This window comes from Crocodylus porosus, unplaced genomic scaffold (genome assembly GCF_001723895.1).
Source record: "Crocodylus porosus isolate Cpor-Errol unplaced genomic scaffold, CroPor_comp1, whole genome shotgun sequence".
NCBI classification, from domain to species: Eukaryota; Metazoa; Chordata; order Crocodylia; family Crocodylidae; genus Crocodylus; species Crocodylus porosus.
In genome coordinates, this window is record NW_017728926.1 from 15,979,436 (window position 1) to 16,003,872 (window position 24,437).

Genomic DNA, 24,437 nt, shown 5'->3' on the forward strand with positions numbered 1-24,437 from the left:
GTGTGGGGATGCAGTCAGGAAGGCCGACCGCACCTTGTCGTGCATCCACAGATGCATCTCGAGCAGGTCCAGGGAGGTGATCCTCCCCCTCTGTGCGGCACTGGTCAGGCCGCAGCTGGAGTACTGCGTTCAGTTCTGGCGCCGCACTTCAGGAGGGATGTGGACAGCATGGAGAGGGGCCAGAGGAGGCCACTCGTGTGATCAGGGGACAACAGGGCAGACCCTATGAGGAGAGGCTATGGGACCTGAACCTGTTCAGCCTCCACAAGAGAAGGCTGAGGGGGATCTCGTGGCCTGTTACAAACTAGTCGGGGGGATCAGCAGGCATTGGGGGAGTCCCTGTTCCCCCGAGCACCGCCAGGAGTGACCAGGAATAATGGGCACAAGCTAGCAGAGGGTAGATTTAGGTTAGATATCAGGAGGCGCGACCTCACTGTCAGGGCGGCTAGGATCTGGAACCAACTTCCAAGAGAAATGGTGCTGGCTCCTACCCTGGGGGGTTTTAAGAGGAGGCTGAATGAACACCTTGCCGGGGTCGTTTGACCCCAGTGCTCTTTCCTGCCATGGCGGGGGGTCGGACTATATGATCTGCTCAGGTCCCTTCCGACCCTAGAAACTATGAAACTATGAATTTGATGTCTTCTGTCTAGGCTGTCATTCTGTACACAGCATGTCCTTGAAATGGTCCTTTTTATTTACTGGGTATGTTTAAAAAATGTTCCTTACTATGACCTTTTGCAAAGGCAAAATAAACATCTGAACTCAGTAAAATGTCACGTGGATTGAGCAGATTTGAACAGTTCCTTTTTTTTGTTGTTGTTGTTGCAGGGTTGGGTTTTTTGGTTTTGGGTTTTGTTCCCAATTATTTTGTTTTTAATTCTCTCTCCTGGATCTTGGTTGGATGCAGTCAGCTTTCTCTGTAGTGCTCTTCCCAATGCACCTGGCTTAGGACCTGCACAGGACCCCCATCAAACATTTCTGCCAATGCATTTCTGCCCAAGCCAGCAGCATCTCTGGTCTCCCTCTCACCAAGCACTTGGCTTAGGCTGCTGGAAATCCCAGTGACTTACTACCATTCCCCAGCTTCCTACTGACTTGCTGCCATCAGAACAGGAAACCATGCTTAGGCAAACCCGCCATGATAAAGGCACAGAGCCAAACTGTTTGCTGGGCCCAGGACTAGAACAATATGATCTGTTGCTTTCAGGGTCAAGGACTGTTGAGGGGGTCTTCTGAAGGCCCAAGTCTCAGCAATAGAGGAGGTGCATTTATACAGGGAAGCATAGTGGCAGATAAGTGGGCTGCAGAGGTGGCAAAGCAGGAAGGGTTGCAAAATAATACCAAAATACATTGAGCAGAGGTACACTGCAGGGTTGAGAGGGAACCTTTTTATATTTTTATATTCCTGACTCAAGGAACATTTCTGCCTCCTTCTTAACTAACTGTGTGCCTAAAGACTTGTAATCGATGGGAAAAATCAATCACCTTTCTGGTGCCTCATAGCTCGTAGGGTGGGAAAGACAATAGGGCGGTGTGAAATTTTGCCGGCTGTGTCAATTCGACACTGTTTCGACCCATTTCGAGCTCGAAACAGTGAAATCAAATTGAAACAAAGGGCTTTGAAACAGCCTCAAAATAAAATGAGGCTAGTTGAAACATTTCAAAAGTTTTGAAATGTTTCGAGTTTCAAAGCAGCCAGCAGCGAGGTGGTGGGAGACAGGGGAGGACCAGGGCTGGGCGCCCAGGAGCAGCCGGGAGTGCAGCCCTGGCTCTCCCCATCTCCAGCCATGGGGGTTAAGAGCTCCAGGAGTCACCCCAAATTACTGGGTACCAAGGCCCTTCGACAGATCAATCTTTGTTCCTTACAGTTTCCATTCCAAAAGATCTGTAGCTACATTTCATAGATTTCAGCGACGTCAAGGCTGGAAGGGACCTCGCGAGATCATCGGGTCCAGCCCCCCTGCCCAAGTCAGTTTGGGTCTGTGTGCTCAGTCTTTGCATCATCCCAACATTTGAATCTGAACCTACATTTCAGCTATCATATCCAAACTTACATGTTTTACAAGTTCTGAACTGAGTTATTCTCAGTATTTATATATGTCCAGTATAGAGACACCACTGCACAGGACTCCTGAATCAATCTTTGAATTACACAATGAAATTATGCAGGACACAGCCTGTAGTGTGAATCTCCTGACACCAGAGACCATCCCATAATATCCCCAAATAACTTCCTCTCCACTTCTTTCAGAAGAGCCCCCCCTTTCCAGCAGCTTATCCACCCCACCCCTGCCCCTCCACGCTCCGTCTCTTGAATGTCACCGAATGCAACTCCTACGGCATATAGAAAATGCATGTGAGCTCACTTAAAGGTCAAAATGGTTTGGTTTAGCCATAAAAAGTGTTATACTTCTTAGAATCTCACGGTTTACTGAGGTACCTGAAATTCCCTTGGTGTCTACTGGTAGAAAAGGAAACAGCATATGATAACAGCCCAGACCAGAAAAAAGAACTCTGAATTTCTCTGAATTTTAAAACATGAAGCATTTCTTGGCATGCAAAGAAAGGCCCCAGTGAAGCCAAAGTGCTGAGTGGCGGGCGCTTAGTACCTTTGAGAAGCAGGCTGTCCTTTGGGGCTCTTAGATATGCATCTCGGAGCACACAAGTTGAAACATGTTGGCCACCGCTTTTTATGAGCCTTCTGAAAACATGTCCTAGAGCTTCTTCTAGTTAGACAAAATTAAGTTTTCTAGTTCAGTTTTTTTTTTTTTTTTTTTTGCAGCCACCTTCTAGAGCTTAATAGGAAATGTCATCCTTGCTCTGGAATTTGATTAGGAACTTAGCCTGTAGAATGGACTTAATTTTCTGCTCAGCTGTATAGGTGCAGAAACCTACTGGGTTTGTTCCTACTGAGTTCTGTAAACACCTTTCCAGAAAGGAGTGATTTAACGATAACTGAACTTTAAATTAAGGATTTTCTGTGCTGCCTTTGTGTGAAAATGGGGATTTTTTTTTTTTTTTTAATGATCCGACCTCTGCATGCAGTGGGAAGTCTGAGGCTGGGAAATACGCCTTCAGTAATAAACATGTAAAACCCCTGGTGCACGATTTTAGGAAAGGGGATGTGTATATGAGTAGGGTAGTGGTCATGTTGTGAGGTCTGGCATGGGCCCTGTTCACCAGCAACTGGAGTGAAAGACGCAGCACACTGTAGCCAGTGCATAAGGGAGAACAATTTTTGTTGTCACTTTTAATTTGGGAAGAGCGCCTGGCTCTCGGGTGCGGGGGCCCTTCGCCCCCTGGAGGTGGAAGGTAGATCAAGGTCACCCTCCAGGGCAAGGGGGGGCGTTGGGGATCTCCCATGCTGTCCAGCCAGGGAGTTGGACCAAGGTGGTCAAGGGCCCCAAGACCTGCCACACCAAGGCTCCTTCCCCTCCGGGGCTTTGCAACAGGTACCTCTTGCAGCCCCCGCAGGGCTTGCAGAGCTGCTGGCTCCAGCAGACATGAGAGGATCACCCACCCCTACTCTCCCCAAGACGAAACGCAGGGTGCTCGACATGGGAGACTCCCTCTTGAGGGGGGCCGAGGGGCAAAGTGCCGCCCCAACCCCCTAGCCCGGGAGGTCTGCTGCGTCCCGGGAGCCTGCATCCGGGACATAGCCGAGACAATCCCAAAGATGCTCCAGCCCTCCGACCACTACCCTATGCTCCTTATCCACGTGGCACGAATGACACTGCTTGGAGCAAGCCCAGCCATTTCATGAGAGACTACAGGGCTCGAGGAGTGGGGCTTAGGGGGCTGGGGGCGCAGGTGGTCTTTTCCTCGCTTCTCCTGGTGTGGGTCACGGGCTGAGGAGGGCGAGATGGGTCAATGTAGTCAACCAGAGACCGAGGCGCTGGTGCCATCGTGAAGGCTTTGGCGTCCATGATCACAGCCCGCTCTTTGGTGAGGGATGGCCTCCCCCTCTCTCCGCTGGGGAGGAGGCTCTTCTCAGCCAGACTGGCTGACCTGCTCCACCGGGCTTTAAACGGAGCCCGCAGGGGGATGGGGGGACTACCTCCACTGCAAGCCCACTGGGCAGTTTTTGTGCGAGGCACTCCCGGGAACCCACCCCTACCCTAGCCCCGGAGCGATCGGTAGGGAAGGCAAGGGCCCCCAAGGGGACACCTATGTGCCAGGAGCCTGGGGAACAAACAGGAGGAGCTGGTCCTCCTGCTAAACCAAAAAGGATTACAATCTCATTGGGATAACGGAGACCTGGTGGGACTCCACCCATAACTGGACCACAGGTATAGATGGCTGCACCTTGTACAGGAGAGATCGTGTGGACAAAAGGGTCACGGGTGGGGTAGCTGTCTATGTCAAGGAAAGCTACGCATCCCTGCAGCCGACATTGGCACCTGGGGGGACAACTGGAGACTATCTGGGTCAAAATCCGTGGCGAACAAGGCGAAGGGGACACAGTGGTGGGGGTCTACTACAGACCTCCGACGCAGGATCAAGAGCGCGACCAGGAATTCGCCAGGGAACCGACTGAGGCTGCACGCTCCCGGTGCATGGCTGTCACGGGAGATTTCAACTACCCAGACATGTCATGGGAAGAGCGCTCGGCCACATCCGAGCGGTCGCAAACCTTCCTTATGTGCACGGAAGAGCTCTGTCTGAAGTCTATGGACCGATGAGAGGCAAAGCGCTGCTCGGGGGGGGGGCCTGGTGGCTGCCTATAAGTACATAAGGGTGTACATCAGGATCTGGGGGAATGCCTGCTCGCCAGAGCGCCTCATGGGATGACACGGTCAAATGGTCACAAACTCCTCCGTGACCATTTCAGGCTGGACATAAAGAAGAACTTCTTTACAGTCCAAGCCCCCAAGGCCTGGAACAGACCCCCTGCCAGAGGTGGTGCAAGGACCTACTCTGGACTCCTTTAAGAGTCAATTGGACGTTTATCTTGCTGGGATCCTGTGACCCCAGCTGACCTCCTGCTCCGGGGCAGGGGGCTGGACTCGATGATGTTTTGAGGTCCCTTCCACCCGAATGTCTATGAAATCTATGAAATTTTGCAGGATTGACGGATGGGGACTGGGGAAGAAATGTTGAAGTGTTGAGAGTTTTTAAGGGACAAGCACCAGTTTCCCACTAGCTTTAGCAGCTGATGCTTTTGGCCCTTGAATATTCCCATCACCTCTGCTCTAGGGACATCCCATTCCACCTGCGAGGTGAGACCACCCCCCTCCTATTCAACAGCATAAAACAGAGGGTGGTGTCACTAGCCAGGCCTTTCATACCTGCTAACTTTCTAACAGGAGGCCTCTCATAGATTGGTCCCCAAGGGCTGTCTCCCACTAGCTCATGACAGGAGATCTGCCAGGAGAAGGGGGCATCTTTTAGTGCATTTTTGTCCAGTAGAGAGCAGTTGTACCTGAATTTGCTTAACAGGTTTTACTTGTCATATTTACACGATATCTCACAGGGTGTCTCTCTCCCCTTACAAAGACACAGACAATAAATAAAGGGACCCTGTCAAAAAGGATTGCTCCCTGATGACTTAGTCGAGCTAGGATTACATCCACGAGGTACCATGCTCATTGCAGCAGCCCAGAGAGAAGAACAGCAGCCGATCTATACACAAAAAAGAACTAGTCCAGCTTAGGTTAGGCTTTCCGATCAACCCTTCACTTTCCAACCTCAGTTGGCAGAGGTTTGGACTGAAGGCACGACGGCTCATTTCTCTGCCATAATCCATGATTTGGGATTCCTCCTCAGCACACACTCCTCTCCTCCACTTGGTGCTGGGGTATTCTCCATCAGCTCCGGAGTACTAACAGCGCCGTGATTTCTTTGGCACCATGGGCGGTGGCTGGAGAGTCATCGTCTCCATGTTTTGCTCCGGCTGGAATACAACAGAGGCAGCAAATTAACTCCTTGAATCAGTGACAAGACTTCACGAGCTAGAAGCTATGGCCAGGCTTGATCAGGAGCAGCTGTAAAGGTTGCCAGGGTGCCCAAAGCTCTTCTCCCAGGAGACAAGCGCACCCTCCCCAAATCCCAAACGCTGGTCAGTGTATGGGTGTGCTCTGGCAAATAAGGTTCTTTGGGTCGATGTGCTATCTTTTATTAGACCAACTAAATAGCTGGAAAAGTCTTCTTTGCAAGCTTTCAGGGACAAATGCCCATCTTCAGGCAAAGGGAGAGTCTGCTGGTGCTTTGTGTCCTTGTGCGCTCTGCCCACGCCTCGAAGCCAATGACTCTACCACACTCCTCTAAGGGGGAAGTCTGGTCCAACTACCCCAAGGTGTTTGGGAGCTTAATTGCCATGCAAATGAATGAGAAGAGGTACAAAACCTTGAGGACCTGGCTTTTAGCTCAGGCTATAGAGGCTTCTGTTTTCAGCCCCGGAGAGGATGGGTTCCTCAGCTCATTTGTATTTTAATTGGCAAAATGGTCTGCGAAGCCTGTAGGTTGGAGATGGAGCAGTTTGTTACTCTGCTCAGCTTTGAATCACGCCAGTCCTCTGTGGGGAGGAGAGGAGGCAGATATCCTGGGCAGGAGGCAAATGAGCCTCCGAAGGGAGGAGGAGTGTGTGAGATCAGGAAAGTCCCTGGGTGAGACAGGGTATTACCACCACCACCAAGGCAATGGAGGCCTACTGGAGAAATATCTGATAAGTACCTTCTGTAGGTGGAAGAGGCATTTTTCATAATCCTCTGCAGTGGAACAAGTGACGAGGATGGGCTCCATCAGGCTTCCTGCAGAGAAAGTGAGGAGATGGGTGTAGGATCAGTACACAAGCTTTGTCACAGCCCACAGGTTACCAGCCTACACCAGGATGCGGACCACAGGTTCATCCTAGCAAGAAAAGGGTTAACCTCCTCCCACCTCCCCACAGGCACCCAGCTCTGATCTTCCACAGGTGTTCAGGGCAGGGCAATGAGGCAGGATTGGAGGGTTTGGCCCAATTAGGGATTGCAGGAGACTATAACATCCCCATAGCCAGCAGCATAAGGAGGGTGCTGCTGGGGGTTTATATGCAGACATATGTTGGGGCTGGCTATAGGGGCTGAAAAGAAAGAGCTTGCTATATAGCTCAAGTGTCTAGTGATGGAGAAGGGACAGGACTCAGCTGTGATCAATAGGGAGAGGGAGCAGGACAGGTGTTGATTTACTAGCTAAATGCAGGGGTTGTGAGCTGATTGCAGGTTTACCATCCTACTGCTCTAGGGGGTTGGTTGTAGCCTGAAATGCAAGGGCATTTTCACAGATTCACAGGAGTCTGTCCTCTTGCTCTGGGCAGGAAAGATTGCTAGGGTCAAGTGACCCCAGCAAGGTGTGTGTCCAGTCTCTCTTTGCGAAGGGGGTCCCCTAATCTGGGTCTGAGCTAGGTAGTCCTGGGGGTGGATGACTCCCCTGCATTGGAGAGAGCTTGGTGATATATTATATGGTCAACCTCATGCAAGCTCTACGGTAAACTATTCAGCTCCTTGCTGCCTGCTTCTCTCCACCATACCTGTAACTTCAAACTGCAGCCTTCCCAGCAGAGCAGATTTCTCCTTTGCCTGGATGCCATGTAAGGGGAGTTTTCCCTTCAGAAAGAAAGAAAGAGGAAAATGTGTGTTGGATTAGGGCAGCACTCCTTTAAATAAGCTGTGAGCTCTCCTGCAGTGCTTCTCATCAGGAAACCTCATTGGGAGCAGCAGGAGGCTGGTAGCTAGGCCTAGCAGAGTTAGGGAAGGCCCAATGCAAGCAGGAAATATGCCATCTTATAGGGCATCTGCTTTGATGTTTCTTAAGCATGCTCTTGCCCTGTGGGTACCTTGAACCATAGACTAGCTGGGAGAAGGAGGTCAGAGGGCATTCAATACAACACCTTGATTTCTAAGTACTCTGACAGCTGGAACTGGGTGAGAAGGGGCACAGAGTCATTGCATATCCCTAGCACCTGCCTGCCACGTTTGGGTGGTTATTAAATCCCCACTAACAACTCTTAGAACAAGCTGGAAAGACTCTTTGATCTTTGTTTCCATCAGTCCCTCCAGCCACATCTGTATTTACCTCGTATACAATTCCTGTTCTCTCTCTGTCTACGGAGAGGAAAACCAGGTCTTCTGGAAACAAGACCAGCAGCCTCTCTTCAAAGTCCTGCAGAAAAGAGGATGGGAGCACAGCTGTTAATTTTTTCCCCCCAGAGTATCAGTCTCAGCTGAAGGCAAACCCTGTAGTTATGTGGGTATGGAGGGGTACCATTTTCACAGAGCCATTTTCTAGCAGTCTGTGACAGTCAGTCTAATCACACCTCCCACAAGTAACTTTCCCTTGTGTTTGTTGTATGGAAAATATATAGTCACCCGACTGTATACATGTGAAGGAAGATATACAAGGCACGAATGATTAGGAAACTGGCCAGTGTTAAAACCTACTGTGTGGGTCTAGCCACTTGTTAGAGCATATCACTGAATGTGCTCCTGTGGGTCGCCCATCCCCTGCGTTGGGGTGTTTGAGGACATCGCCAGCAGAAGTTACTATATTGGCACAAAGGAAGGCACCTGTAAGATTTCATAGACATTTGGGCTGGAAGGCACCTCGGAGGATCATCGAGTCCAGCCCCGCGCCCCCAGGGCATGAAGTCAGCTGGGGTCATAGGATCCCAGCAAGACTCTTATGGGACTCTTATTTTTCAGGGTCACACTGGTTTTCTCGTAGCATGTGTGTGGCCTAGTGATGTGTGTTTCAATATCCACTTGCGGAGCTGCAACAAGCTGCCTCGTGCAGTCGCCCCATGTAAGCCCCAACCCCGAGTGAGTCCGATCCTCCTGGGCCCGTCGACGAGGTTTAGGTCCAGCTGTGCTGTACGTTACCCCCATGCAGGCATTAGCCACTTGCACCATGGCCACGTAGTGTATCCTCCCCAGGTGCTGGATGGGAGTCCCTTCCCACTTCAGAATGGGGTTGCACAGCAGGCACTTCATCAGCTCCCGTTTCTTCCACTGCTCATCACAAGGCACCTTTTTTTGAGACAGATCACAGCACGTTTCAGAGCGGAAAAACACCAAGCATGTGGCAACTGCTTATAGGTTTGAAGAGCTCAGAAGAATGGCCTGTTGGTGAGGGCATTCGTTTAGGAAATGAGAGGCCAAGAGTTAAGTCCTGATCGGCCATGCATTTCCTGTATCACTTTGGGAGAGTCATTTAGCCTAGGTGCCTCAGTTCCCATCTGTACAATGGGCATAATAGCGCTGCTGTCTACTTCTCGGGGTGTTGTCTGACTAAATACGGCACAGGCAGCGAAGCACTGCGACTGGTGAGAATATAAGTTCCTGGGGTAAAGGTTTCAGGTGGTGTTAACCCCTTCTCTTTCCCCCCAACCCCTCAAGTCTTGGGAGGGATGTTTCTTGCAGTGCAAGACTCTGCTTTGGTCCAGCTACGTTAACAGGCTTGATCTGAATGAGACCTTTGAGCCTCATCTTCTGATTCAGGCCAGCCTCTAAAAGGCATGAGCGCAGCTTGGGTAGGCCCATCCGAGCCAGACCTGCCTTTGCTAGCCCGCCAGCAGCACAGCCTCCAAAGCATGTTGCTCCATATGGACTAGCTGCCTGACCTGGCACCCTGAGTCCTAGTGAGGTTTGTTTTCTATGCTGTGCAGTGTGTTAAAGCTAACTCGGGTCCACACTAGCAGAATTGCACTTCTGGACTGTAATGGAAACAGGCCCTAAATGACACAGGGAATAAGCTTGAATATGCTCTTCCCCCCACTCTCTCCCCCTCCAGCCTTTTTAGAGAGGTTTGCAGAAAAAATCCCCTCGAGTCAAGTCCCTCTCACACCAACCAAGCACCTGCTCCCTTTTCCCTTGTTCTGTTCAATCCAGGAGACAAAGGGGCAGGTGGGTGGAAAGGGGAGAGACCCCCAGGACACAGCCTCATGTCAGAGTCATAAGGACAGTAGGATCAGCCACGGAGTTGCTTGGATGTGCATGTGGGGCGGGAGGGTGAGACTGTGATAAAGTCAGGGTGAAAAAGCTACTCTCCATTGAGTACTGCAGTGCAGGGGAGCTGGTGAGTAGGCGCGTGGAAGAAGAGGCAACTGAATCAAACTTTCAGAAAGTTGGGCTCGAGGCCAGAGTGAAGGACCAGGCTGGTTCGTTCCTGAAACTTTCCTGGTCAGAGACTGCAGCACAAAATGTGCAGGGTAGAACGTGGTGGAAAGAAGATAAGAAGATTGAAGATTAAGATGACTGAGAGCGTTAAGCTCTCCCAGGCATCCTTAGCATTACAACTAAGTGCCTGAACGCCATCTTCAATGTAATCCTGCCCTCTGGTGCCACGCGATGATACTTCACTCCGTCACTCGAGGACGTGTATAGGGACAGGTCAGCACACGCCAAAAATCAAGTCTTCCTTTTGCGACAGCAACTGATAGGGAAGGTGAATTCCTGACACGATTAATCATTTCCCTACAGCTTGTCAATCACAGCACAGCCTTTTGGGGCTCCAGAAAAATCAGTGTTTTTGCAAAATTGCCTCCTGTGCATGGATCAGTTATCAAAGCTACATGCCAGTAGTAAAGCAGAGCAGGTAGCAGGCTTGTACGCTGTACTTACAAGAGATCTCCAGTGTCCTCTGCTTTATACACTGGATGATTGCATGAGACCTTATCTCCCTCAAGTGTCGGGCTCCAGCCACCCAACTCTTTCAACCTTATGGGTTTGCTCTGGTAGCAAAGTCTCATGGTGGTAAGGATGATTCTGGCTAGGGAGCATAGGCCAGGTACAGACATTACACTTTCACAGGTAAAAGTGATCCAAAAGTGGTCTGTACCTGTAACAGAAGAGAAGCTCGGCACACAAAACCAGTCCATGCGTGTAACAGGACAGAAGTTCAGCTCACATAGACTGGTTTAAAGGGGCAAAACCCAGTCTAAGATTTATCTCCCTGCACCAAAGGGCGAATGTGTGTTCTGTTTGCTACCAATTGAAAGGACACAGCTTACACAACACCGCGTAACTTAAATTGATTCTGCTTCATGCTTTTTGAAGGTCTGTCCCTAGCCATAGCGTCTTCATGAGTGGTATTTACTCCACCCTGGGAATACGCAAAGGACTCCAGTCTCTCTACCGCTGTTTTTGCTCCAGCCCCATTCACCCTGGAACAGCTCCCCTCCGGGGTGGACTCACCAGGAAAGGAATATTGCTGCTGGGGCTGGGTGGACACTGAGCATTCGCCATCTTGATTTGGTGCTGCATGCTGAAAACCCAGATGTGGAATTCAGCTGGGACGAGGCACGAGATGATCCTGGACTCTATCATGGGCCCTGTGCAAAGAAAGACACAGCTCTGGGATCCGAGGAAGCAGAACAAAGGAAAGCCGTTGAAGCCGATAAGCAGATTCCTCCTGGGTGCTCCTTATTCCAAGAGCTGGAAGCCAACGTGCTGGCAGGCTTTTCCTCTGGGATCACATCTGAATCTAAGGATGAAGCAAACTCGTGTGTTTTGTGGTGGTGGGCACTGAGCTGGTCTCTGCCCGGTCCTACGCGCCGAGACATTGCGTCTGACCTGTGGGCTCATCTTCCTCGGACAGGAAGTCAGGAGGATCGACCACTTGGTCTGCCTCGGGTGGGAACTGCGAGGGGAGATCCCACTTGCTCAGCCTTCTGCAGGTGCCTGCGGACTGTAGGGAAAGGCTTACCGGTGATTTCAAACATGCCGCTGCCATCCCTCTGCACTTCCCTGACGTTCATTCCAGCAAGAGGAAGCAGGCCCTGGATGGAGGGGATCCTGGTCAGAAAGCAATCGTGTGAATAACCTCTCTCCCTGTCCTCTCTTCTCTCTGGCACATTCTGCACTCTTCTACCCCAGCATTTCCCCAGCCTTTGGACAGCGACCCTTATTCATGACAATAAAAACAGCTGGGCAGCTTCTTTTGTGGGAGGGCCCAGGGTGGGTGGCAGCTTAGTAGAGTTAGGATCCATTTCCACTTTTATGCCTCTTACCTCTTGAATGACCATAGGCAGCAAATGCCCTCTGCCTTAGCCTCAGTTCTCTCATCTGTACAACGGGGATAATGACACAGATCTCCTTTTGCAAGTCTGAGAATTTACCTATGTGTTGGTAATAGTTGGTTGCGATAGTCTGAGAATTTACCTACGTGTCGGTAATAGTTGGTTGCGATAGTCTGAGAATTTACCTAGGTGTGGAGATCTGTGATTGAAGAGTGCTAGGTGAGCCCCAGGAGCTGTCTTTCATGTTGTTAATCTTCACCCCTGCTACGGGCAGGAAAACCTCACCCATCTTAATGTGTATGTGTCAGTCCTCTGACCCCAACCAGGGTGGTGCACCCCATACAGCTTGGGGATTGCAGCCCTGGATGGCAGATACCCTTTAATGTCCTTTGCATTGGCTTCCCACAGCCCAGGGCACCCTCCTTTTATAGTTAGGAAGTTTGACAGTTTGGTCCTTTACTGACATTTAATTGCTTGCTCCACAGAGCTACAAGGAAGGGATAGCTTGGTGGTTTTATGTGTCAAACCCAATATTGCAAGGAGCAGCAATGGACTGGGTGAAAACACCCATCTGATTGTCCTTGCCAGTCTGACCTAAGGGAACTTCCTTCCTGACCTCATCTCTGGTAATTGCTTTAACTTTGAGGCCACAAGCATTACACACACCTACGAGGCACATAAGTTCCTCTGTGTCTTTGGGAACATTAGCACAGTCTGGCCAATTCCCCCACCTCTACATGTGGTGAATGAAAGTCTGATTCCTCAGACGGTGTAAAACCAGCCAGAAGCCAATTAATAAATGTCTTAGTTATTTCCCGCCCACAGGTGGTGGGCGGGAAATCCTTCATGGCTTTTACTGGCAACCAGCAAATATGCTGAACCGCAGGACTCATACAACAAGTGCTGTAAGCCTGACTAAAAAAAATAAGAGGAAAGGAGGATAAGCAAAAGAAGGAACCTTAATTCAGCTGGGGCAGTCCACACTAACCGGCTAAGGTTTTCTCAGTTGCACAGGCCAAATTTGATTCTCTGAAATCTAATTGACAAGACATCCATGAACACAAACTTGTCTTGAATATCTGCAAGTCAATCACTGCAGTGCAAAATTGCCCCAGAGCTTCACTTCCCATCATGGGCTCCATCTCACCCGGAGCCTACTCTTCCTAGTTTCAACCTCTGCCCCCAGATCCTGTCTTCGCCACCAGGAATTTCAAGAAGCCCTACGCCACTAGACACTTTCTGCACAGCGATCGTAACTCCCCCTCACGGTGATACCTAGTAGTAGAAGGACTGCATCGCTTGCTGCTCCAAGAACACCCTTGCCCTTGCATCCTAACCATTTCATGCACTCATCAAGTGCTGCCCTGACACGATTTCAATTCCTTGCCCTCCCTACCTTGTTCAGAAGGCCGGTCCCAAACCTCACTCCAACACTGGCTAGGAGCTTTCTTCTAATTTCTGATCTAAATTTATTCACAGTCTATTGGATCTTGGGCCCTTTTTAGTGTTCCTGGTATTCACCTTTCCTTCACCACATCTGCAAAATCCAGTTTTAGCTCCATGGTTTTCAGCTACATTTTCCGCACCCTTTGTTCTCCTTGAGGAGCCCTTTTGGGGGACATTTGTGCAAATATAGCTTCCCTCTGCAAGACACTGGAGGATGGCATACATCCCACCACTTCTGCATCTCATCATCTTTGTTTGATGGCTCCTCCATCCATGTTGTAGGGTGATTATCCTAACAATCTTCCCACCCAACCCCACACCACGTTTCCACTCGAGCTGTCCCATTCTTTAGGTGCCCCCTAGTCCTGGAATGAAATGAGCTCCATACCCCACCTCGGCTTGGCTATGATCAGACACTGGGACCAGGCCCATAGCTGCCAAGCATCAGGACCTCTGCCCAGCTAAAACTGTCCCCTCCTGTGCACACTCCTCCAGCTCCAGCCTACCCCCTGCAAAAACACACACATCTCCTGGGTCGCAGCGAGCAGCGACTGCTGCATCCTCCTTGGGGCATAGCCCACACACACCCTGCAGCTCACTCCCTTGTTTTTTGGTTTCTATCACTGCCAGAGGCCAAAGAAGTGGCATGTTGTCCAGTCTGCAGGGAATTTGGCTCTTCACCTCATAGACAAATGCCTTCTTATTGTGATCCACAGACAGAATCAACAGCTGGAAGGAGAACAGCACGAGGTAGCGTTCCGACATCTCCTGTTAAAATAAGGTTTATTACTGGTATTGTCATCATCGTTCCAACACATTAAATGTTTAAGCTTTTGAAAATAAAATACAGCAAGGCGAGATTTCCCCGAGCTCCTCACCCCCCCCCCCACACACACTTCTTCTTTGCTTCTGCATTATTTAGTACATCCTTTGTGTGCAGGCAGTCCTAGTAGGCTGATTTGCACAAAGCCTGGTTGATAGCAATGAACTATGTGGTATTTAGCTATGGATTATCCTAGAGCGAGTAAGGATTCAGCAAATGCTTTGTTGTTAATTTTTTGCTGTTTCCTAGCACCTTCTGTGACATTCTCCAGGTACTTTTTTTGCAAACCCCAATGAGGTGTAGCCACAATGCTCTAGTAGGGCAGGGAGGTTGTATTTATCCCCATTAAACAGATGGATAAACTGAGGCACAGACACTTGAAGTGACTTGAAATAACTTGCCAAAGGTCACACCATGCATCTGGCAGCCTGGCACTAATAAAATTCAATGGAAAACTTTCATTGACCTCAAGGGCAACTGCAGACCTGGAATGAAATCCAAATGAGCCCCCCCCCGCCCAATATGTTGGATTTGGGTTCGGTCTCCCAGCCATTTGCTCAGCCCAATGTTTTATGCACCAAATTTGGGAAAAGGATCAGCCCATTCATGGCAAAATGAAACATAATGAACTCCTTTGCCACCGCCCTTCAGGTCCTTGGATCAGACTGTCTGGATATACAATATGTACATCGTGCTTTTGCCTCTAGTAGAAGAATATCCTGCCTCTAGTCTGTGCAGGGAGAACCTCTTGACAGCACAGGAGCCTCAATAACCCCTGTACGGTTGATTCTTTGGGAACCGCTGTGAATTGATTGCACTGAATGGACTTTGAGGCAATGTGACATGGCAACAGCGTGGCAGGATGGTGGTGCAACTGCTCAGGAAATCTCTTTGGTTGCTGCAAGGAAAATGAACACGTTTCTCTTTTGATCTCTGCTCTCAGAACCATTCATGGCTTGGCTGACCCAGTTTTATTTCAGCTTCTCCATCTCATGAATGTGGAGAGCATATTGCCGAAGAGTCAGAGGGCCCATAGGGTAAGGACTGTTACCTCCATGTGGCAGCTGCGCAGGAGAACCAGGGAGGACCACACTATTTCCCCAAGGGACTGGATGTTCCTCCCTTCCCAGCCCTGCACGGGCTGTGTGATCAGGAAGGTCTGTAGCTCCTCTTGTGTTCTTCCCCATAGCACTGCTCCCTGGAAGCAAAACACATATGCGCACACATTCATGCTTCTCCTTATTACCTAGGATGGGGCAACCTGAACCAAAGGGAGACTTGAGGTGGAACCGCGCTGAATCTACATCCAAACTTCTTGATGCTCGGTGGGTGTTTGTACCACTGTGGTTCATAAGGGGGAAGTGCTGATCATGTGGTTGAAACTGGATTCAGTTCCCAGTTCCTGCCCCTGATGCCCATGTGAGTTGGAAAAATCACTTCATCTATGCACACATCTGCGTGATTGAGATGACAGCGCTTCGCTGCTTTGCAAGGGTCTTGAGAGGATACATACGGCTGTGGCTGTGATGGTGCCCAGACCCTCAGTGTGTCTGGAGCCTCTGGGAGGCGCGGCAACGCAGGCAGTGAAGGTGATGAGGACAGACTCACCCGAGGGTCTAGTTCCCTGCTCCTCCCATGAAAATCTTCCTCTTCGGTTAATGTCACGCTCTGTAAGAAATAGCATATGACCTGTCAAAAACTGGAAGGCGAAGATCATCCCCTAAGCCATATGACAGCAGAATGGGCTCGTGACTCTTTGGAGCCAAGCATGTATCGATTGTACCAGGAACGTCCTCACGTCAGGCACTTTGCTGCAGCAGAAGTACATCCGTGCGGCAACACCACCGTACCTCATCGAAACAAATATGCTCTGAATTCCCGCCCTGACTCCACATGTGAATCTGGGCTGGGTGACTCTGCACGCACTTGACTCACCACTTCTGTCTCGGTTGTGGTCGCAGGTTCCCTGGGATGGAGGGAGCTTTCACTCTGAGCTTCTGAGATGGACCATTTTCTGAAGCAGGGGTGGGGAAGACACGGAAAGAAGGAGGACAAAGTGAGGTTTGAGTATTTGGGGGCAGATCCAGGGGGGATGCAGTGGTGCAGTTGCAGCCATCTTCGATTCTAGGTCCTGCCAAAGTTTAAAAACAACTGCCTGGCAGTGGCCTCAGCATCGCTGTTCGTGCAGCGGTGATGGAGCCACTTGACTTCAGAGCTTATTTCTTCTGAACTCTTCATTCCCCAGGTGTTAATCACCCTCCTTTCTTTTGAATGGTCTTCTGACTTCCCTGGCTCCTTATTTCACAGCCTGTTTTTAACTAGCTAGAAGTGTTAACTCAGGTGAACGTTAACTCAGGTGCGGACATAACTTTCAGTGAAACATTGGATGTGCTGCCAAGATGTTTGAAAAGGCCAGATTTGCTTTCTGAATCTGAAAAGGTGAGGTACATTTAATTCTAAAGGCTACAGGACTAATGAAACAACATCTTTTGATTATTTTTTGCCTAGTCTGTTGTGCTTCTTTAATGCGTAATAGATGACATAGTAAATTAATGTACAGTCAAATAAAGTTATGTTTGTTTTGCATCAATCGTAAGCTGAATGTATAGCCCCAGGGTCCTAGCATATTAATAAAGCTTCTAGTTCCTTTTTGAGTGGAGAAAAATATATATTGTGTTATATGTGATGATGCACCACGTAGCTTTCTTTTATCAGCTTCTTTTGTGGTATTTGTGCGTGTTGTTACACCATCAAAGGAGTTAATGCTTAGACAGGAAACTAATATCTGACAAGGCTGTTTCAACTAGATTGCTAAAAAATATCCAGGGAGACTGAGGTGAAATGCAAAAGCTGTACTGTTGAAGGTAACGGGTATGTCAAGGCAGAGCGCGTCTGAACTGCTGCTGAATGTACTAGTTATGTCTAGGAATAGCGCACCTGAACTGCAACTTGTATCCATACAAATATTCCTGAATGAGGGTTTTCTGCTGTGGGGCTTGAATACCATTATTACCATAGATGCACGGATGTCCAACAGGAAGGCTTCTGTAATAAAAGATACCTGGAAAATCCCTAAAATAAGGAGCTACAAAGCTAAAAATGAAACTCTTGACTTCCCTGCCCCCACCTTAAAGTGCTGCTCTGAATTGTACTCTCTTTGGGCTGTAATGAAGCTCTGGAGAAAGAGAGATGCATAGGGTTGCTAGATGTAAACCCAGTGGGATGTAAGAGCCTTTAAGAGGCTGAAGTGATACAACACCGTGGTAGCTGGAAGCGAGTCACTGACTGAAGGCCGCTTTATTTTTGAAAGCTGAAGGACTTTGACACCCTTTAATAGTTGCCATTTAGCCCTGGCAGAGGAAGTGAAGCATGAAATTGTAGCACTGAAATCTGCGGAGTACTTCATGCCATATAAAAACACAACCCTGGAAATTATATGTTTAATAAGAGGTTGTCAAAAGAAGGTGAAACCATACAGGGTCTGTGATTGATCTGAGCCTGAGGAGGCAATCTTGCACTTCTTGGGGAGACAGCTGACTCCCTGATGGGAGACTGGAGTGCATTGGAAAGTCCAGCGCTACCCATTTAGGAAACAAAACATTTAGGATTTGCTAAGCACTGTAAGTTGCCTGGTTCAGATTCAGTCTTACAGGGTAGAGGAGTGCGGTGGCTCACTGGATGTGACTTTTGGGATCCAAAAACACAACAAGAAAAGATGTGTAAGCCATAAAGCTAGATGTGTGAGCTAATCTATTTAACAACTTCTTTGCCTCCATTTTCCTGAGCAGGGACTGAATCAGCCTCCCCACTGGGCCCACCTCAGGCCCCAGAGGAGGTCACCCAGGCCAAGGGTCAGGGAGAATCTAGTCAGGGAACTTCTGGAGGGACTGGCAGGCATTGGGGGGGTCCCTGTTCCCTCGAGCACTACCAGGAGTGACTAGAAATAATGGTCACAAGCTGGCAGAGAGTAAATTCAGATTAGACATCAGGAGGCGTTACTTCACGGTCAGGGCGGCTAGGATCTGGAGCCAACTTCCAAGCAAAGTGGTGCTGGCTCCTACCCTGGGGGTATTTAAGACAAGGCTTGACAATCACCTTGCTGGGGTCTTTTGACCCCAGTACTCTTTCCTGCCATGGCAGGGGGTCAGGCTTGATGATCTGCTCAGGTCCCTTCCGACCCTACAAACTATGAAATTATGAAACTATAAAGAAAGAACTCAGCCAGAGACAGACAAGAGCAACACAGGGCGCCCCCACAGAGACAACCAACACCAACTAGGACCACATTCAGTAGATGCAAACACATGCAAAAATACAATGGATCATGCTGCTTTCCAAGAGTTTGTAAGCATTGGCAGAGCATGCACAGGATGACGACAGTGCATCTGGTGCAGATGAATTCCCCAAAAAGCAACAGCCAATGAAGCAGTGAAAGGTGAATGTGAATGGATTATTGACCTAGAAGTAAATGGGACATCTATGACTTTTATGTAGGACACCAGTGCACAAGCCAGTGTGTTAACGGAAACACCAAGTGAAGCCTCAAACTCACAAACAGTGGAAGGTTTCAGGGCTTATGCAGTTAGAAAGTGTGGGAACTTAGGTATATGGTAGGCCTGTGCGAGCAGGCAGCTATTCGATCTGGCCCCAGAACCCCTGCACCAATCTCTCGACAGCTGGCAGGCTTCGTGGCTGCAGCAGGGGCCACCATCCCTGCAGATGTCACCCTGCTGTGCTTTAACATGCACAGTGTCACCCATGGCACCAGTTTTGCTTGTTTGCAGTTTGGGGTGCAGTTCCCCCCAAACCCCTTCCCTGATCTTCTTGAAACTTGACAAGCTTTATGCTCTCAGCAGAGGCTACCACCCCTGCAGATTCCATCCAGATCAGACAAAAAACAACAAAGTTATAGATATTTCATTGATTCTCCATTATACCTTATAGCCAGATCACCGAAGCTTTTCTGAAGCGCTTCGGAAAGCCTAACGAAGCCAGCGCTTCGAGCCGGATGTGCTGCTTCAGACGCCGAAGCGTCCAAAGCTTCTCTGGATCTGAATCAAGGTCCAAAGCCTCGCACAGCCCTAGTGTACAGTAAGTCACAAATTGGAAAAGATACAATATAGAATAGCAACCTGAAAAGAGAGCTCATTATTGTATCACGCCCTTGGCCTTGACAAGAGAGCAAGCACATTTGATAGGCAGGACTTAAAACATTTGAAGGTCATGAAAGCAACTTCAGGAAATACAGAAGCTGTCAAGATACCATAGCATAGCACTGAAAGCATGTGGCCACACCCAGATTCATTCTTCTAGGAGAGTCCACTGCAACTTAAAGGACAGACCAAAAAGGTAGATCTATGGGTTCATTGCTCTTGGAATGAGGGAGTAGAAAAACCAACAGAGTGGGAAATACTCTTGGGTCATTGCAGAAAAAAGGATTATGCAGAGACTCAAAAGAACTGGAAAAAAAACAGGTAAAAAGGAAACATTTCTTACTACTGACAGGGACAGAAGTGATGGGGAAGAAAGGCCCGATGACAGTTTTTTTCTTTTATGCTGGAGGCAACAGCTGAGTTCTGCAAATGCCCTTAGAAAAGGAAGGAGCACGATTTTATGCCACTCAGGCTGTGTTTGGCATTCACTGTATTTCATCAGAAAACACAGTGCATTTTTAGTGATGGGGTGCAATAGATGATATTATTGGGGAAAACAGAAGAACATGAGGCTTTGGGCAGCTTTAGAAAGAACTTTGGGCTAAAGCTAAATGAATAAAAATGTAAACTCAGGGTGACTGATACATTTAGGGGGCAAAATTACTACTGCAAAGTGTGCAGGGAGATCTCTGGGAGATTGAGGCGATCACCAGCACACCTGTCCATAGACCAGGAAGGGATGCATCTTACCTCGCTGTGTAAACCAGCAAGCAGAGACCACTGCTGAGCAGAGACCATGATGGGCAAACCTTAAACCGTGTCTGAAAAACTGAAAGCCCCTAGTTCTGGACCCTTCTGACAGTGTATGCAAAATTCAGTTGGCCATTGAGGCCTCCAAGAGGGGCATTTCTGCAGTGCACATTTTGACAGCAGTTTGGTCAAAACTGGAGTGCAGTGGCATAGGTGTTATGAGCAGAGGAACTGAAAAGCAGTATACCCAAATAGTGAAGGAATTGATGCCCTGCATTCAAAGGTTCACAGTATGTCAGCCAGGGAGCCACATGTGGCCCACCAGGGTGGCACAGCACCTTCGTTAGTCAGCTGTGGAACAATCCTGATCCACATCTGCACAGGGGCAAGAGCAGCCCCAAGACCCAGGATGGCAACCATTGCACTGACTCCCATGAGGGGCAGGGCCAGACCATCCCTGACAACTGGGAGCTTAGTGGGCAGTGCTCAGTCAGCGGTATGGGGCAGAGCGGGCAGTCGGGTCCCCCAGGAACAGCCTGATAGCACTGGGATGACATTACAGAAGAAGCAGAACATTTGCTACTAATGGTGGCCCTCCATGGAAAATATAACTTGCAAGTGGTCCTCCACAGAGCTGGAATTAAAGAAGGCAACTTAAACCCTGCTTCAATTTATGTGTGCAAAAAGGTTTGACCCATTGTTTATGGAAATTTCACATTAGCTGAGACAGACCTTAAATAACTTCTTACCATTGTCAAAAGAGGCTCAGAAAACACCCCAGGGTCTAAGGCTGCAGGGACTGTTGTTGCAAGTATAAATGTTAAAAGGAAAGCAGATCTGAGAGAGATCTGACAGTCACAGGTGCTCTTTCTATATACAGAACAACCCTAGAGAAGAAGCCAGCCCTACACAGACATTGTACAGTGAGCATTTTTTTTTAAGTGACCAGTTTCAGGCAAAATGTGGACAGTGGTTGCAAGGCCTATATGAAATAAAGTGATTAAAGTCAAACAGCATGTTCTGGGATCCTGGGACCTGCCACTGCTTCAGGAAAATAATGTGGTGTGATGCGAATCCAGGGGCATAAATTGCAGTGGTGTCCTTCGAGGTTTGCCTATGATTTTAGAAGTCCACCTCACGAGAAGGGATACTAGGAAGGAATAGGCGATACCACCTCCAGCTTCCAAAAGAAAGAGAAATGAGGTACAGAGTCTTCTGTTTTGGCTGAGCAAGTCGTAGACGGGCACCAGCCACAGCTGATTGAAGGCAAATGAGCCTTGAGACAAGTTACGGTTAGAACAAATGGGTACCAATAAAACTAATACTTCAAAGGAAACGCAACAGCAGTCCAAACCCTGTATTGTTAGTGAGTTTAGTTAGTAAGGTGGGTTATTGGTATCAGAAATTTAGTGTTATCAGCGTTGTTTGTTCACAGTTGTTAAATGTGGCTAGGAAAGGAGATTTGTGGTCCATTTTATGCTGAGACTAGTGCCAGGAAATGCAGAAGCAGCTTCAACTGAGATAGGGATTGACCTAGATCTATGAGTCCCAAACCTTTCTGTGTCCAGCAAAGATCCCCACAATAAAAGCACCCACCTGCTTCCAAAAGACTACACCCACGACCCAGAAAATGCTGCTTCCTACCTGCTATTACCTATCTTCAGTAGCTCTATCACATCCTGACCACCTCCTGCAGATCCAGCCCGACTGGCGCACACATTGCAACATCCCATCTCTTCTCACTGGCTTCCCAATCCTCCAAGCAACGACTGGCTGCTTCAGCCCTCCAGGATGCCGCTTTAGATTGCAGGTTCACATGAGCACAGTGTCTTTAACAGCACTTAGTAAGAAAGGATAAAGTACAGGAAGGAAAGCAGAGAGCCCCGTAACCTTCCGCATACGGCTCGTGAAAATTGTTCTTTGGCTTAGAAGCGGCAGCATCTGACACGTAAAAGCATTTCCTGTTGGTCTGAAACCTTTCTCTCTCTCTCACCCTCCCCAAGAGCCACTGCTTCCTGCTGAGCTGATGGCCAGATAAGTACATGTCACAGTTTGGTTGTCACCTTGTCAAAATTAAGAATGAAAAAGACCCAAGCACAATGCAGCCTCGCAAGCCTGAACTGACTGAGCGCATAGCCGGGAAAAACAGGAAGAGGGCAGATTTTTGGACATGTTTCCAACCAGCGAGGTCTTCGTGTGGAACAGTTTTCCCTGGAGCCCATCGCTTCACCAGTCTGAAATGGGACCGGACCACGTCTACTTAAAGTGAGGCTGCAGCAGGTCTCCAATGTGGGGGACGGGCATTGAATAAAATTAAATGGGTGTCTTCCCTTTCAAACTTCTGAAACTGTAGAAAACTAATTTAGTTTGGGTCTCGCTTTTGGTTTTGGTTTAGCTTGGTTAGATTTGGGGGGGGTTTGGAGGCAGGAGGAGGAAAATGGAGGGTGAGGGGCCAGTTGTCATCTCTCACCATCTGAGCAGCGGGTAAGTGAGGCAAGGGAAGGGCGCCTCTTTCAAGACGGCAATGGGTGAAGGAGGGATAGGGCAAGGAAAGAGAAGAGTGGGGCTACTGTGGAAAGGGAAGAAGGGAGACAGGCACTAAACTGGTTTGGCCTTTGTCTTCCTGCATCTGGGAATCCCGTGGATGCGTCTGTTGGACTCTTCTCGGGGCTCTGATGAGAGATGGGCCCCAGGTGCAATGCTCTGATGTGAACCTGAAGCTCCTAAAGACCCAGTCCTGGTAGGATCTGGGTTTTGCCTGGACCTGTTTCAGAGGGGGCCTGTGCAACCTGGCCTGGCACCCCTCAAAGTCTGGGGACCTTGAGATATGGGTTTCATCAGGGATCACCAGCAGCAAACTGCTTACTTAATGTACCTTGGGACCTGTATTTGTGGACAAGAAAGGGGTTAATATAAACAGCATTTTTTTTAATGCACAGACAGTCGAGGAACTGAAAGGGCAGGATGCAGCTGCGGAGGTCGGTCTGCTGATATTCTGAAGAGATATCAACCGCCCCCGGAGCAAACTACATCTGGTTTCTCCCATCTCAGAAAGCAGTGCCTCATGGTTTCTGTTGAATTTCACCAAATTTCTTGAGAAATGTGGAAAAGATTTGCAAAATGGTCATTTGCACCTCACCTGGGCTGTAAAAGTCACTCAGCAGGCTAAAGATGGAGAGCCCTGTTGACCATAGCATTGCTACAGCAAAGCAGCTTGAACTCTTCCTCAGAATTACTGCGGTATGTGGAGTCATGACTGAATTGTCTTTCCGCAACCAGCCCACTAGTATTATTCAGGAACAGAGGTAAACCCAGGGTCAGCAGAAATGAGAAATGAATGAGAGCTTGGATTTGGATCTAAGTTGTTGGGTGCAAATTTAACAGTGATGAAATCTCACGGGTGGAAACGCTGCTATTTTTGCAGCATGTCAGCCAACTTATTCTCCCTCTGATGGTTTCATTTCTACCAGATTGAAACCTGAGCAATGCAGGTGCCCTTCAGTCTAGACCCCAACCTTGAAGTGGGACTGTCTAATCCAAACTCAGCTCCCAACTTCCAGATGGCTGCATCCAGGCCCTGATTTTTCTTTCTTTCTCTTTGGCCCATCACCACTCTGCAGGTTTTTTAAAGCCTTTGCTGTCCGAGGTTGCTCATTTCTGTCTTTGAAGTGACTCCGCTGATTTTAATGGGAATAAGACAAGACTTGGGCCCATGACATATGCTCCGGGATGTGCAGTTTCGGGCACTTACAACCCCTCCTTCTCCCTCCACTGAAGTGCACGTGAAGTGAGTGTTTTCACTAACCCTCCCCTGATGGCAAATTCCTTTTTCATGCACTTTTTTCTTATCTTGAAAAATCTGTGTCAAAATAGCTCTGGCGCAAGTCCTTCAGCAGCACCAGTGCTCTTTCCTGCCCAGGGGCAGGGGGTCAGCCTCGATGATCTGCCGAGGTCCCTTCCGACCCTAAAAATTGGTGACATCTATGAAATCTATGGGATGTCTGCTCTAGATCAACCGTGGCTGTCTTAGCCAAGATGACTTGCAGCCGGTCTAAGCAGCAAGGTGACTGGGGACCCTGCTCTACACCAGTGACCTTAGCACCCGGGGGGGCAAGCCTGCCAGCTCTGAAACAACCAAGGAAGCTCCTTCCACAGCTTTTGGAAGACAGGCCAGTGCCTCGGCTCAGCCGGCATGGAGCAAATGCTAGATTTATAACCTTCAAACTGCTGAGGGAGGCATTAGAGCTAGAAGAAGCAGTGATTTGTGTGTGTG

General features: G+C 49.0%; 1 protein-coding gene across 2 annotated transcripts; it reads right to left on the reverse strand.

Annotated features, from left to right (window-relative positions):
• Positions 1-5,427: 5,427 nt before the first annotated feature.
• On the reverse strand, positions 5,428-23,346 carry LOC109314429. 2 transcript variants are annotated; one of them, XM_019541601.1, is made up of 12 exons: positions 21,819-23,346; positions 16,197-16,275; positions 15,870-15,929; positions 15,313-15,459; positions 14,120-14,206; positions 11,680-11,752; positions 11,169-11,305; positions 8,856-9,002; positions 8,053-8,139; positions 7,508-7,583; positions 6,673-6,749; positions 5,428-5,893 (listed from the first exon to the last, which is right to left on the reverse strand). In XM_019541601.1, exons 1-12 carry the CDS (start codon positions 21,890-21,892, stop codon positions 5,822-5,824), a joined length of 1,116 nt encoding a protein of 371 aa, XP_019397146.1. In that variant the 5' UTR covers positions 21,893-23,346; the 3' UTR covers positions 5,428-5,821. The 2 variants fall into 2 exon arrangements, with proteins under 2 accessions (XP_019397146.1, XP_019397145.1); XM_019541600.1 differs by having other exon boundaries at positions 21,809-23,346.
• Between the last annotated feature and the right edge of the window lie 1,091 nt (positions 23,347-24,437).

What these genes read in the sequence shown, in the direction of transcription:
- LOC109314429 (XM_019541600.1), bottom strand. Translation starts at nt 21,897, where the DNA reads ATGGGATGTTGCAATGTGTGCGCCAGTCGGGCTGGATCTGCAGGAGGT. An exon ending in CTGAAGATAGGTAATAGCAG is followed by an intron (nt 16,276 to 21,808) that starts GTAGGAAGCAGC and finishes CCCCTGCTTCAG; the next exon opens with AAAATGGTCCATCTCAGAAG. An exon ending in AGAAGGCATTTGTCTATGAG is followed by an intron (nt 11,753 to 14,119) that starts GTGAAGAGCCAA and finishes CCCTCCATCCAG; the next exon opens with GGCCTGCTTCCTCTTGCTGG.